The sequence below is a fragment of the Streptopelia decaocto genome (genome assembly GCF_964273445.1).
Source record: "Streptopelia decaocto genome assembly, contig: HAP1_SCAFFOLD_281, whole genome shotgun sequence".
NCBI classification, from domain to species: Eukaryota; Metazoa; Chordata; class Aves; order Columbiformes; family Columbidae; genus Streptopelia; species Streptopelia decaocto.
In genome coordinates, this window is record NW_028115147.1 from 54922 (window position 1) to 70848 (window position 15927).

At 61.4% G+C, this 15927-nt stretch overlaps 1 protein-coding gene across 1 annotated transcript in view; it reads left to right on the forward strand.

Moving 5' to 3' along the window:
• Positions 1 to 4644: 4644 nt before the first annotated feature.
• The window catches only part of LOC309452914 (helicase SRCAP-like), a gene marked incomplete at its 3' end in the record, with an annotated part of 46458 nt that continues 35175 nt past the window's right edge, over positions 4645 to 15927 (forward strand). The window contains 4 exon segments of the mRNA XM_082077572.1: positions 4645 to 4787; positions 4790 to 4833; positions 9563 to 9748; positions 12655 to 12795. Coding sequence (XP_081933698.1) covers positions 4661 to 4787; positions 4790 to 4833; positions 9563 to 9748; positions 12655 to 12795 — 498 coding nt within the window.

The window sequence follows — 15927 nt, forward strand, 5'->3', positions numbered from 1 at the left end:
GGGGGGAGCACCCATGGGGGGGGGATCAGCACCCATGGGGGGGGGGATCAGCACCCATGGGGGGGGGCAGCTTGGTACACCCCCAATTGAGCAAAGACCCCCCCCAAAATGAATCAGGACCCCCCCAAAGTGAACTAGGAGCCCCCCCAAAATGAATCAGGACCCCCCCAAAATGAATCAGGACCCCCCCAAAGTGGATCAGGAACCCCCCAAAGTGGACCAGGAGCCCCCAAAATGAGCCAGGACCCCCCCAAATTGAATGAAGACCCCCCAAAATGAATCAGGACCCCCCCAGATTGAATGAGGACCCCCCAAACTGAACCAGGGTCCCCCTGGGCCCCCCCAAAATGAATCAGGACCCCCCCAAAATGAACCAGGAGCCCCCAAATTGAATGAGGACCCCCCCAAACTGAACCAGGGTCCCCAGGACCCCCCCAAAATGGAGCCAATGGGGGGGGGACACCCCAAAATGGAGCCAATGGGGGTGGGGGGAGCACCCATGGGGGGGGGGATCAGCACCCATGGTGGGGGCAGCTTGGTACACCCCCAATTGAGCAAGGACCCCCCCCAAAATGAATCAGGACCCCCCCAAAGTGGATCAGGAACCCCCAAAGTGCATCAGGAGCCCCCAAAATGAGCCCAGGACCCCCCCAAATTGAATGAAGACCCCCCCAAAATGAATCAGGACCCCCCCAGATTGAATGAGGACCCCCCCAAACTGAACCAGGGTCCCCCTGGGCCCCCCAAAATGAATCAGGACCCCCCCAAAATGAACCAGGAGCCCCCAAATTGAATGAGGACCCCCCGAAACTGAACCAGGGTCCCCAGGACCCCCCCAAAATGGAGCCAATGGGGGGGGGACACCCCAAAATGGAGCCAATGGGAGGGGTGGGGGGTGAGCACCCATGGGTGGGGGGCAGCTTGGTACACCCCCAAATCACCCCCAACCCCCCCAATCCCCCTCTAAACCCCCCCAAATCCCCCAAATCCCCCCAGGCCCCCCCAATGACCCCCCCAAACCCCCCAATGACCCCCATTGCCCCCCCAAACCCCCCAATGACCCCCCCAAACCTCCCCCAAGCCCCCCCAATGACCCCCCAAACCCCCCAATGACCCCCCCAACCCCCCAAAACCCCCCAATGACCCCCATTGCCCCCCCAAACCCCCCCAATGACCCCCCCAACCCCCCAAAACCCCCCAAATGACCCCTATTGCCCCCCCAACCCCCCAATGACCCCCATTGCCCCCCCAAACCCCCCAATGACCCACCCAAACCTCCCCCAAGCCCCCCCAATGACCCCCAATGACCCCCCCAACCCCCCAATGACCCCCATTGCCCCCCCAAACCCCCCATTGCCCCCCAAACCCCCCAATGACCCCCCAAGCCCCCAATGACCCCCATTGCCCCCCAGGTCCCCCCAATGACCCCCCCATTGCCCCCCCCAAACCCCCCAATGACCCCCATTGCCCCCCCAAACTCCCCAATGACCCCCATTGCCCCCCAAACCCCCCCATTGCCCCCCCAAGCCCCCCAATGACCCCCCCAAACCCCCCAAACCGCCATTGCCCCCCCAAGCCCCCCAATGACCCCCCCATTGCCCCCCAAACCCCCCATTGCCCCCCCAAGCCCCCCAATGACCCCCCCAAGCCCCCCAATGACCCCCATTGCCCCCCAGGTCCCCCCAAATCCCCCAATGACCCCCCATTGTACCCCCCAATGACCCCCCCCAACCCCCAATGAGCCCCCCAAACCCCCCAATGACCCCTATTGCCCCCCCAAACCCCCCAATGACCCCCCCAATCCCCCAAAACCCCCCAAATGACCCTATTGCCCCCCCAAACCCCCCATTGCCCCCCCCAAGCCCCCCAATGACCCCCCCCAACCCCCCAAAACCCCCCCAAATGACCCCCATTGCCCCCCCAAACCCCCCAATGACCCCCCCAAATCCCCCAATGACCCCCATTGCCCCCCAAACCCCCAAATGACCCCCCCAAGCCCCCCAATGACCCCCATTGCCCCCCCAAACCCCCCAATGACCACCTCAACCCCCAAAACCCCCCCAAATGACCCCTATTGCCCCCCCAAACCCCCCCAATGACCCCCCCCAAACCCCCCAATGACCCCCCCAACCCCCCAAAACCCCCCAACCCCCCAATGACCCCCCTATTGCCCCCCCAAGCCCCCCAATGACCCCCCATTGTACCCCCAAACCCCCCAATGACCCCCCAACCCCCATTGCCCCCCAATGACCCCCCAAACCCCCCAATGACCCCCCCAAGCCCCCAATGACCCCCATTGCCCCCCCAAACCCCCCAATGACCCCCCCAACCCCCCAAAACCCCCCAAATGACCCCCCATTGCCCCCCCAAACCCCCCAATGACCCCCATTGCCCCCCCAAACCCCCCAATGACCCCCCCCAAACCCCCCAATGACCCCCCATTGCCCCCCCCAAGCCCCCCAATGACCCCCATTGCCCCCCCAAACCCCCCAATGACCCCCCAAGCCCCCCAATGACCCCCCCCAACCCCCCAATGACCCCCATTGCCCCCCCAAACCCCCCAATGACCCCCAATGACCCCCCAAACCCCCCATTGCCCCCCCAAACCCCCCAATGACCCCCCCAAGCCCCCCAATGACCCCCATTGCCCCCCCAAACCCCCCAATGACCCCCCAACCCCCAAAACCCCCCCAAATGACCCCTATTGCCCCCCCAAACCCCCCAATGACCCCCCCAACCCCCCAATGACCCCCATTGCCCCCCCAAAACCCCCAATGACCCCCCCAAGCCCCCCAATGACCCCCATTGTACCCCCCAATGACCCCCATTGCCCCCCCAAACCCCCCAATGACCCCCCCCAACCCCCCAATGACCCCCCAAACCCCCAATGACCCCCCATTGCCCCCAGTTCCCCCCAAACCCCCCAATGACCCCCATTGCCCCCCAACCCCCCAATGACCCCCCTATTGCCCCCCCAAACCCCCCCAATGACCCCCCCCAATCCCCAATGGCCCCCCAAATGACCCCCATTGCCCCCCCAACCCCCAATGACCCCCCTATTGCCCCCCCAACCCCCCAGTGACCCCCCCAAGCCCCCCAATGACCCCCCATTGCCCCCCAGGTCCCCCCAAGCCCCCCCATGACCCCCCCCAACCCCCCAAAACCCCCCAAATGATCCCTATTGCCCCCCCAAACCCCCCAATGACCACCTCAACCCCCCAAAACCCCCCCAAATGACCCTATTGCCCCCCCAAACCCCCCAATGACCCCCCCATTGCCCCCCCAAACCCCCCAATGACCCCCCATTGTACCCCCAATGACCCCCCAAACCCCCCAATGACCCCCCCAACCCCCAATGACCCCTATTGCCCCCCCAAACCCCCCCAATGACCCCCCATTGTACCCCCCAATGACACCCCCAAGCCCCCAATGACCCCCATTGCCCCCCCAAAACCCCAATGACCCCCAAACCCCCCAATGACCCCCCCAAGCCCCCCAATGACCCCCAAGCCCCCAAACCCCCATTGCCCCCCAGGTCCCCCCAATGACCCCATTGCCCCCCCAAACCCCCCAATGACCCCCCTCCAATCCCCCCAATGAACCACCCCCCAAACCCCCCCCCAAATGACCCCCATTGCCCCCCCAAACCCCCCAATGACCCCCCCATTGCCCCCCCCAAACCCCCAATGACCCCCCCAAGCCCCCCAATGACCCCCCCATTGCCCCCCAACCCCCCATTGCCCCCCCAAGCCCCCAATGACCCCCATTGCCCCCCCAAACCCCCCATTGCCCCCCAAGCCCCCCCAATGACCCCCATTGCCCCCCCAAACCCCCCAATGACCCCCCAAACCCCCAATGACCCCCCCATTGCCCCCCCCAAACCCCCCAATGACCCCCCCAAGCCCCCCAATGACCCCCATTACCCCCCAAACCCCCCAATGACCCCCCCAAGCCTCCCAATGACCCCCATTGCCCCCCCCAAACCCCCCAATGACCCCCCAAACCCCCCAATGACCCCCCCATTGCCCCCCCCAAACCCCCCAATGACCCCCCCAAGCCCCCAATGACCCCCCCATTGCCCCCCAAACCCCCCATTGCCCCCCCAAGCCCCCCAATGACCCCCATTGCCCCCCCAAACCCCCCAATGACCCCCCAAACCCCCCAATGACCCCCCCAAGCCCCCCAATGACCCCCATTGCCCCCCAAACCCCCCAATGACCCCCATTGTACCCCCCAATGACCCCCATTGCCCCCCCATTGCCCCCCCCAAACCCCCCAATGACTCCCCCAAGCCCCCCAATGACCCCCATTGCCCCCAGGTCCCCCCAATGACCCCCCCAAGGCCCCCAATGACCCCCATTGCCCCCCCAAACCCCCCAATGACCCCCCCAAGCCCCCAATGACCCCCCCATTGCCCCCCAAACCCCCCATTGCCCCCCCCAAGCCCCCAATGACCCCCATTGCCCCCCAGGCCCCCCCAATGACCCCCCCAAACCCCCCCAATGACCCCCCCCAAGGCCCCCAATGACCCCCCCAAGCCCCCCAATGACCCCCATTGCCCCCCCAAGCCCCCCAATGACCCCCCCAAGCCCCCAATGACCCCCATTGCCCCCCCCAAGCCCCCAATGACCCCCACTGCCCGCAGGTCCCCGGGGGCAGCATGACGGGGGGCTCCCCGGCGTCCCCGGCCTCCTCGGGGTCCCCCGGCTCCGTGTCCCCCCCCGCGGCTCCGGCGTCCCCCGGCCCCCCCCGGCCCGACGGGCCCCCCGGCCCCCCCGAGCCCCCCACCCCTGGGACCGGGCCCAGGCCGAGATCGCCGAGCAGGCCAAGCACGTGAGTGGGGGGGCTATGGGGGGGTGGGGGGGCAATGGGGACTTGGGGGGCTATGGGGGGGTGGGGGGGCAATGGGGGGGTTGGGGATAAGGGGGGGTTGGGGGGCAATGGGGACTGGGGGGCTATGGGGGGTGGGGGGGCAATGGGGGGGTTGGGGATAAGGGGGGTTGGGGGGCAATGGGGGGCTATGGGGGGGTTGGGGGGCAATGGGGGGGTTGGGGGTCAATGGGGGGGTGGGGATAAGGGGGGGGTTGGGGGGCTATGGGGGGTGGGGGGGCAATGGGGACTTGGGGGGCTATGGGGGGGTGGGGGGCAATGGGGGGGTTGGGGATAAGGGGGGGTTGGGGGGCAATGGGGGGCTATGGGGGGGTTGGGGGGCAATGGGGGGGTTGGGGGTCAATGGGGGGGTGGGGATAAGGGGGGGGTTGGGGGGCTATGGGGGGGTGGGGGGCAATGGGGACTTGGGGGGCTATGGGGGGGTTGGGGGGCAATGGGGACTTGGGGGGCTATGGGGGGGTGGGGGGCAATGGGGACTTGGGGGCAATGGGGGGGTTGGGGGGCAATGGGGACTTGGGGGGCTATGGGGGGGTGGGGGGCAATGGGGACTTGGGGGGCTATGGGGGGGTTGGGGATAAGGGGGGGGTTGGGATAAGGGGGGGGTTGGGGGGCAATGGGGGGCTATGGGGGGGTTGGGGTCAATGGGGGGGTTGGGGATAAGGGGGGGGTTGGGGGGCAATGGGGGGTTGGGGGTCAATGGGGGGGTTGGGGATAAGGGGGGGGTTGGGGGGCAATGGGGGGCTATGGGGGGGTTGGGGGGCAATGGGGGGGTTGGGGGTCAATGGGGGGGTTGGGGATAAGGGGGGGGTTGGGGGGCAATGGGGGGCTATGGGGGGGTTGGGGATAAGGGGGGGTTGGGGGGCAATGGGGACTTGGGGGCTATGGGGGGGTTGGGGGATAAGGGGGGGGTTGGGGGGCAATGGGGGGGTTGGGGATAAGGGGGGGGTTGGGGGGCAATGGGGGGCTATGGGGGGGTTGGGGATAAGGGGGGGGTTGGGGGGCAATGGGGACACTGGGGGGTTGGGGTCAATGGGGGGGTTGGGGATAAGGGGGGGGTTGGGGGGCAATGGGGGGCTATGGGGGGGTTGGGGGGCAATGGGGGCATTGGGGGGCTGGGGGGCAATGGGGGGGTTGGGGATAAGAGGGGGGTTGGGGGCAATGGGGACACTGGGGGGGTTGGGGGGCAATGGGGGGGTTGGGGGCAATGGGGTCATTGCGGGGCACTGGGGGGGGTTGGGGGGCACTGGGGGTCATTGGGGGACTTGGGGGGCACTGGGGTCATTGGGGACAATGGGGTCATTGGGGGCACTGGGGGGACTGGGGGGGTTGGGGACCATGGGGGGGTTGGGGGGACTTGGGGGGCAATGGGGTCATTGGGGGCAATGGGGGGTTATGGGGGGACTTGGGGGGCTATGGGGTCATTGGGGGCAATGGGGTCATTGGGGCAATGGGGGGGTTGGGGGCAATGGGGCCATTGGGGGACTTGGGGGGCAATGGGGTCATTGGGGGCAATGGGGGGACTTGGGGGCTATGGGGCCATTGAGGGCAATGGGCCATTGGGGCCATTGGGGGACTTGGGGGGCAATGGGGCCATTGGGGGGCCCTGGGGGGGGTTGGGGAAAATGGGGGTTGGGGGGCACTGGGGTCATTGGGGGGCACTGGGGGGTTTTTTGGCCCCAACCAAGCCGTTTTTGGGCTGAAAAAAGCCGTTTTTGTGCTGAAACAAGCCATTTTTGGTCTGAAAAGACGCGTTTTTGGCCCCAAACTGGCCATTTTTGGCCCTAACCAAGCCATTTTTGGTCCAAAATGAGCCATTTTTGGTCCAAAATGAGCCATTTTTGGCCCCAAACGAGCCATTTTTGGCCCTAACCAAGCCATTTTTGGCCCAAAACGAGCCATTTTTGGTCCAAAATGAGCCATTTTTGGCCCCAAACGAGCCATTTTTTGTCCTAACGGAGCCATTTTTGGCCCCAAACAAGCCATTTTTAGCCCCCGAACTGGCCATTTTTGGCCCCAACCAAGCCATTTTTGGCCCCAAAAGAGCCATTTTTAGCCCCAAACAAGCTATTTTTGGTCCGAAATGAGCCGTTTTTAGCCCCAAACTGGCCATTTTTGGCCCCAACCAAGACATTTTTTGGCCGAAAAGAGCCATTTTGGGGCCAAACCAAGCCATTTTGGGGCTGAAAAGAGCCATTTTTTGGCCCCAAACTGGCCATTTTTGGCCCTACACAAGCCCTTTATGTACCGAACTGAGCCATTTTTGGGCCAAAAAGAGCCATTTTTGGGCCGAAAAGACCCGTTTTTGGGCCGAAAAGAGCCATTTTTGGTCCGAAATGAACCATTTTTGGCCCCAACCAAGCCATTTCTGGCCCAAAATGAGCCATTTTTGGTCCGAACCGAGTCATTTTTGGGCCGAAAAGACCCATTTTTGGGCCGAAAAGACCCGTTTCTGGCCCGAAAAGAGCCATTTTTGGTCCAAACCGAGTCATTTTTGGGCCGAAAAGACCCGTCTTTGGGCCAAAAAGAGCCGTTTTTGGTCCAAAATGAGCCATTTTTGGTCCGAACTGGGTCATTTTTGGTCCAAAAAGACGCGTTTTTGGGCCAAAAAGAGCCATTTTGGTCCGAACCGAGCCTATTTTGGTCCGAGAAGATGCGATTTTGGGCCGAAAAGACCGTTTTTGGGCCGAAAAGAGCCATTTTTGGGCCGAAAAGACCCATTTTTGGGCCGAAAAGACCCGTTTCTGGGCCGAAAAGAGCCATTTTTGGTCCAAACCGAGTCATTTTTGGGCCGAAAAGACCCGTCTTTGGTCCGAAAAGACGCGTTTTTGGGCCGAAAAGAGCCATTTTTGGTCCAAACCGAGTCATTTTTGGGCTGAAAAGACCCGTCTTTGGGCCAAAAAGAGCCGTTTTTGGTCTGAACCGGGTCATTTTTGGTCCGAACCGGGTCATTTTTGGTCCGAACCGGGTCATTTTTGGTCCGAAAAGACGCGTTTTTGGGCCAAAAAGAGCCATTTTTGGTCCGAACCGAGCCTATTTTGGTCCGAGAAGATGCAATTTTGGGCCGAAAAGAGCCATTTTTGGTCGAAACGAGCCGTTTTTGGGCCGAAAAGACCCATTTTTGGGCCGAAAAGACCCGTTTCTGGGCCGAAAAGAGCCATTTTTGGTCCAAACCGAGCCATTTTGGGCCGAGAAGACCCATTTTTGGGCCGAAAAGACCCGTTTCTGGGCTGAAAAGAGCCGTTTTGGTCCAAACCGAGTCATTTTTGGGCCGAAAAGACCCGTCTTTGGGCCAAAAAGAGCCGTTTTTGGTCCAAACCGGGTCATTTTTGGTCCGAACCGGGTCATTTTGGTCCGAAAAGATGCGTTTTTGGGCCGAAAAGAGCCATTTTTGGTCCGAACCGAGCCTATTTTGGTCCGAGAAGATGCGATTTTGGGCCGAAAAGAGCCATTTTTGGGTCGAAACGAGCCGTTTTTGGGCGAAAAGACCCGTTTTGGGGCCGAAAAGAGCCATTTTTGGGCCGAAAAGAGCCATTTTTGGGCCGAAAAGACCCGTTTCTGGGCCGAAAAGAGCCATTTTTGGTCCGAACCGAGCCATTTTGGTCCGAAAAGACCCATTTTGGGGCCGAAAAGACCCGTTTCTGGGCCGAAAAGAGCCATTTTTGGTCCAAACCGAGTCTTTTTTGGGCCGAAAAGACCCGTCTTTGGGCCAAAAAGAGCCGTTTTTGGTCCGAACCGGGTCATTTTTGGTCCGAAAAGACGCGTTTTTGGGCCGAAAAGAGCCATTTTTGGTCCGAACCGAGCCTATTTTGGTCCGAGAAGATGCGATTTTGGGCCGAAAAGAGCCATTTTTGGGTCGAAACGAGCCGTTTTTGGGCCGAAAAGACCAGTTTTTGGGCCGAAAAGACCCATTTTTGGGCCGAAAAGACCCGTTTCTGGGCCGAAAAGAGCCATTTTTGGTCCAAACCGAGCATTTTTGGGCCGAGAAGACCCATTTTTGGGCCGAAAAGACGCGTTTTGGGCCAAAAAGAGCCATTTTTGGTCCAAACCGAGTCATTTTTAGGCTGAAAAGACCCATCTTTGGGCCAAAAAGAGCCGTTTGTGGTCCAAAATGAGCCATTTTTGGTCCGAACCGGGTCATTTTTGGTCCGAAAAGACGCGTTTTTGGGCCGAAAAGAGCCATTTTTGGTCCGAACCGAGCCTATTTTGGTCCGAGAAGATGCGATTTTGGGCCGAAAAGAGCCATTTTTGGGTCGAAACGAGCCGTTTTTGGGCCGAAAAGACCCGATTTTGGGCCGAAAAGACCCATTTTTGGGCCGAAAAGACCCGTTTCTGGGCCGAAAAGAGCCATTTTTGGTCCAAACCGAGCATTTTTGGTCCGAAAAGACCCATTTTTGGCCGAAAAGACCCGTTTCTGGCCCGAAAAGAGCCATTTTTGGTCCAAACCGAGTCATTTTTGGGCCGAAAAGACCCGTCTTTGGGCCAAAAAGAGCCGTTTTGGTCCGAAAAGAGCCGTTTTTGGGCCGAAAAGAGCCATTTTTGGGCCGAAAAGAGCCGTTTTTGGGCCGAAAAGAGCCATTTTTGGTCCGAACCGACCCATTTTTGGGCCGAAAAGAGCCATTTTTGGGCCGAAAAGAGCCGTTTTTGGGTCGAAAGTGGCCGTTTCCCGGTGCAGGAGGCGGAGGTGGAGCACCGCGTGGCCGAGATGAAGCGCGAGGGCTTCTGGTCGCTGCGGCGCCTGCCCAAGGTGCCCGAGCCGGCGCGGCCCAAGGTGCACTGGGACTACCTGTGCGAGGAGATGCAGTGGCTGGCCCAGGACTTCGCCCAGGAGCGCCGCTGGAAGAGGGGCGTGGCCAGGAAGGTACCGCCCACCGCCACAGCTCCGCCCCCCCGGGAAGCTCCACCCACTTCCACCCCCCCACACTGCCCACCCATGGGGCTCCGCCCACCCATGGGGCTCCACCCACTGGCAGGCTCTGCCCACCCATGGGGCTCCGCCCAGCCGTGGGGCTCCGCCCACTCACAGGCTCCGCCCACCCGTGGGGCTCCGCCCACTCGCAGGCTCCACCCCTCCCCTCCGGGGAGTCCACCTGCCCGCTGGTGGGGCTCCACCCACTCCCCACCCACCCATGGGGGCTCCGCCCCCCCATGGGGCTCCACCCACTGATTGGCTCCACCCACCCATGGGGCTCCACCCCCCCACTGACAGGCTCCACCCCCCCACTGACAGGCTCCACCCACTGACAGGCTCCACCCACCCATGGGGCTCCACCCACTGACAGGCTCCGCCCACCCATGGGGCTCCACCCACTGACAGGCTCCGCCCACCCATGGGGCTCCACCCACTGATTGGCTCCACCCACCCATGGGGCTCCACCCCCCCACTGACAGGCTCCGCCCACCCATGGGGCTCCACCCACTGACAGGCTCCACCCCCCCACTGACAGGCTCCGCCCACCCATGGGGCTCCGCCCACCCATGGAGCTCTGCCCACTGACAGGCTCCGCCCACCCATGGGGCTCTGCCCACCCATGGGGCTCCACCCACTGGCAGGCTCCGCCCACCCATGGGGGCTCCGCCCACCCATGGGGCTCCACCCACTGATTGGCTCCACCCCCCCACTGACAGGCTCCACCCCCCCACTGACAGGCTCCACCCCCCCACTGACAGGCTCCACCCCCCCACTGACAGGCTCCACCCCCCCACTGACAGGCTCCGCCCACCCATGGGGCTCCGCCCACTGACAGGCTCCGCCCACCCATGGGGCTCCGCCCACCCATGGGGCTCCACCCACCCATGGGGCTCCGCCCACCCATGGGGCTCTGCCCACTGACAGGCTCCACCCACCCATGGGGCTCCGCCCACCCACGGGGCTCCGCCCACCCATGGGGCTCTGCCCACTGACAGGCTCCGCCCACCCATGGGGCTCCACCCACCCATGGGGCTCCACCCACCCATGGGTGTCTGCCCACTGACAGGCTCCGCCCACCCATTGGGCTCCGCCCACCCATGGGGCTCCACCCACTGACAGGCTCCACCCACCCATGGGGCTCCACCCACCCATGGGGCTCCGCCCACCCATAGGGCTCCGCCCACCCATGGGGCTCTGCCCACCCGGGAAGCTCCACCCACTCCCCCCCGGGCTCCACCCACCCATGTGGCTCCGCCCACCCATGGGGCTCCGCCCACCCGTGGGGCTCCACCCACCCATGGGGCTCCACACACTCACAGGCTCCGCCCACCCATGGGGCTCCGCCCACTGACAGGCTCCACCCACCCATGGGGCTCCGCCCACCCACGGGGCTCCGCCCGCCCATGGGGCTCCGCCCACCCATGGGGATCCGCCCACCGGCTCTGCCCATTGACAAGGCTCCACCCACCCATGGGGCTCCGCCCACCCATGGGGCTCCACCCACCCATGGGGCTCTGCCTACTGACAGGCTCCACCCACCCATGGGGCTCCACCCACCCATGGGGCTCCGCCCACCCATGGGGTTCTGCCCACTGACAGGCTCCGCCCACCCATGGGGCTCCGCCCACCCATGGGGCTCTGCCTACTGACAGGCTCCACCCACCCATGGGGCTCCACCCACTGACAGGCTCCACCCACCCACCCGTGGGGCTCCACCCACCCATGGGGCTCCACACAATCACAGGCTCCGCCCACCCATGGGGCTCCACCCACCCACGGGGCTCCACCCACCCATGGGGCTCTGCCTACTGACAGGCTCCACCCCCATGGGGCTCCGCCCACCCATGGGGCTCCGCCCACAGCAGTGTCTCCATGTCCCCCAGTGTCCCCAATGTCCCCACATCCCCCGATGTCCCCATATCCCCCCATGTCCCCCAATGTCCCCATATCCCCCAGTGTCCCCATATCCCCCAGTGTCTCCATGTCCCCCAGTGTCCCCATATCCCCCAGTGTCCCCATATCCCCCCATATCCCCCAATGTCCCAATGTCCCCAAGTCCCCTGATGTCCCCACATCCCCCGATGTCCCCAATGTCCCCAGGTGGTGCGGATGGTGATGCGGCACCACCAGGAGCAGTGGTGTCCCCGTATCCCCCCATGTCCCCATATCCCCCCATGTCCCCATATCCCCCAATGTCCCCAAGTCCCCATATCCCCCCATGTCCCCCAATGTCCCCAAGTCCCATGATGTCCCCCATATCCCCCAATGTCCCCATATCCCCAATGTCCCCCATATCCCCCAATGTCCCCATGTCCCCATATCCCCCAGTGTCCCCATATCCCCCAATGTCCCCATGTCCCCATATCCCCCAATGTCCCCATGTCCCCATATCCCCCAATGTCCCCATGTCCCCCATATCCCCAATGTCCCCATATCCCCCAATGTCCCCATGTCCCCCAATGTCCCCATATCCCCCAATGTCCCCATATCCCCCAATGTCCCCATATCCCCCAATGTCCCCATATCCCCAATGTCCCCATATCCCCCAATGTCCCCCATATCCCCTAATGTCCCCATATCCCCCAATGTCCCCCATATCCCCCAGTGTCCCCATATCCCCCAATGTCCCCATATCCCCCCATGTCTCCCAATGTCCCCAAGTCCCATGGTGTCCCCCGATGTCCCCCAACGTCCCCGTGTCCCCAGGTGGTGCGAATGGTGATGCGGCACCACCAGGAGCAGTGGTGTCCCCATATCCCTCCATGTCCCCCCATGTCCCCATATCCCCCCATATCCCCCCATGTCCCCAAGTCCCATGGTGTCCCCCGATGTCCCCAACGTCCCCGTGTCCCCAGGTGGTGCGGATGGTGATGCGGCACCACGAGGAGCAGCGGCAGAAGGAGGAGCGCGCCAAGCGGGAGGAGCAGGCCAAGCTGCGCCGGGTGGCCGCCGCCATCGCCAAGGAGGTCAAGCAGTTCTGGAGCAACGTGGAGAAGGTGCCGCCCCCACCCACGGGTGACACCCCCGCCCACGGGTGACACCCCCGCCCACGGGGGACAAAGTTCCATTGGGTGCCCATTGATGACCCATGGTACCCATTGGGTGCCCATTGATGACCCATGATGACCATTGGGTGCCCATTGATGACCCATGGTACCCATTGGGTGCCCATTGATGACCCCTGGTGACCATTGGATGACATTGGGTGCCCATTGATCACCCGTGATGACCATTGGATGATATTGGGTGCCCATTGATGACCTATGATGACCATTGGGTGCTCATTGGTGACCCATGGTACCCATTGGGTGCTCATTGATGACCCATGGTGACCATTGGATGACATTGGGTGCCCGTTGATCACCCGTGTTGACCATTGGATGACATTGGGTGCCCATTGATGACCCATGATGACCATTGGGTGCTCATTGGTGACCCATGGTACCCATTGGGTGCCCACTGATGACCCATGGTGACTATTGGGTGCTTCTTGATGACCCACGTTGACCACTGGGTGCCCATTGCTGACCCATGATGACCATTAACTGCCCATTGATGATCTACAGTGACCATTGGGTGCCCATTGATGACCCATGGTGACCATTGGATGACATCGGGTGCCCACTGATGACCCGTGATGACCATTGGATGACATTGGGTGCCCATTGATGACCCATGGTGACCATTGGATGACATTGGGTGCCCATTGATGACCCATGATGACCATTGGGTGCTCATTGGTGACCTATGGTGACCATTGGGTGCTCATTGGTGACCCATGGTACCCATTGGGTGCCCACTGATGACCCATGGTGACCATTGGGTGCTTCTTGATGACCCATGATGACCATTGGGTGCCCATTGATGACCCATGATGACCATTGGGTGCTCATTGGTGACCCATGGTACCCATTGGGTGCCCATTGATGACCCATGGTGACCATTGGATGACATTGGGTGCCCACTGATGACCCATGATGACCATTGGGTGCTCATTGGTGACCTATGGTGACCATTGGGTGCCCATTGATGACCCATGGTGACCATTGGATGACATTGGGTGCCCACTGATGACCCGTGATGACCATTGGATGACATTGGGTGCCCATTGATGACCCATGGTGACCATTGGGTGCTTGTTGATGACCCATGATGACCATTGGGTGCCCATTGATGACCCACGTTGACCACTGGGTGCCCATTGATGACCCACATTGACCGTTGGGTGCTCATTGGTGACCCATGGTACCCATTGGGTGCCCATTGATGACCCATGGTGACCATTGGATGACATTGGGTGCCCACTGATGACCCGTGATGACCATTGGATGACATTGGGTGCCCATTGATGACCCATAATGACCATTGGGTGCTCATTGGTGACCCATGGTACCAATTGGGTGCCCACTGATGGCCCATGGTGACCATTGGGTGCCTATTGCTGACCCATGGTACCCATTGGGTGCCCATTGATGACCCATGGTGACCATTGGATGACATTGGGTGCCCACTGATGACCCGTGATGACCATTGGATGACATTGGGTGCCCATAGATGAGCCATGGTGACCATTGGGTGCCCATTGCTGACCCATGATGACCATTGGGTGCCCATTGATGACCCATGGTGACCATTGGATGACATTGGGTGCCCATAGATGAGCCATGGTGACCATTGGGTGCCCATTGCTGACCCATGATGACCATTGGGTGCCCATTGATGACCCATGGTGACCATTGGATGACATTGGGTGCCCATAGATGAGCCATGGTGACCATTGGGTGCCCATTGATGACCCATGATGACCATTGGGTGCCCATTGATGACCCATGGTGACCATTGGATGACATTGGGTGCCCATAGATGAGCCATGGTGACCATTGGGTGCCCATTGATGACCCATGATGACCATTGGGTGCTCATTAGTGACCTATGGTGACCATTGGGTGCCCATTGCTGACCCATGATGACCATTGGGTGCCCATTGCTGACCCATGATGACCATTGGGTGCCTATTGATGACCCATGTTGGCCGTTCGTTGAGTGTTGATGACCTGTGGTGACCATTGGGTGCCCATTGATAACCCATGGTGACCATTGGATGACATTGGGTGCCCATTGCTGACCCATGATGACCATTGGGTGCTCATTGGTGACCCATGGTGACCATTGGGTGCCCATTGATGACCCACGTTGACCATTGGGTGCCCATTGATGACCCACATTGACCATTGGGTTCCCATTGATGACCCACGTTGACCATTGGGTGCCCATTGATGACCCACATTGACCATTGGGTTCCCATTGCTGACCCGTGGTACCCATTGGGTGCCCATTGATGACCCATGGTGACCATTGGATGACATTGGGTGCCCACTGATGACCCATGATGACCATTGGGTGCTCATTGGTGACCTATGGTGACCATTGGGTGCCCATTGCTGACCCATGATGACCATTGGGTGCCCATTGCTGACCCATGTTGGCCGTTCGTTGAGTGTTGATGACCCATGGTGACCATTGGGTGCCCATTGCTGACCCATGATGACCATTGGGTGCCCATTGATGACCCATGTTGGCCGTTCGTTGAGTGTTGATGACCTGTGGTGACCATTGGGTGCCCATTGATAACCCATGGTGACCATTGGATGACATTGGGTGCCCCTTGATGACCCATGGTGGCCATTGGATGACATTGGGTGCCCTTTGATGACCCATGGTGACCATTGGGTGCCCATTGATGACCCATGATGACCATTGGGTGCCCATTGATGACCCATGATGACCATTGGGTGCCCATTGATGACCCACATTGACCATTGGGTGCCTATTGCTGACCCATGGTACCCATTGGGTGCCCATTGATGACCCATGGTGACCATTGTATGACATCGGGTGCCCATTGATGACCCATGATGACCATTGCGTGCCCATTGGTGACCCATGTTGGCCATTCATTGGCTGTTGGTGACCCATGATGACCATTAACTGTCTGTTGATGACCCATGGTGTCCATTGGATGACACAGGATGCCCATTGATGACCCATGTGACCATAGGGTGCCTGTTGATGACCCATGGTGACCATTGGATGACATTGGGTGCCCATAGATGAGCCATGGTGACCAT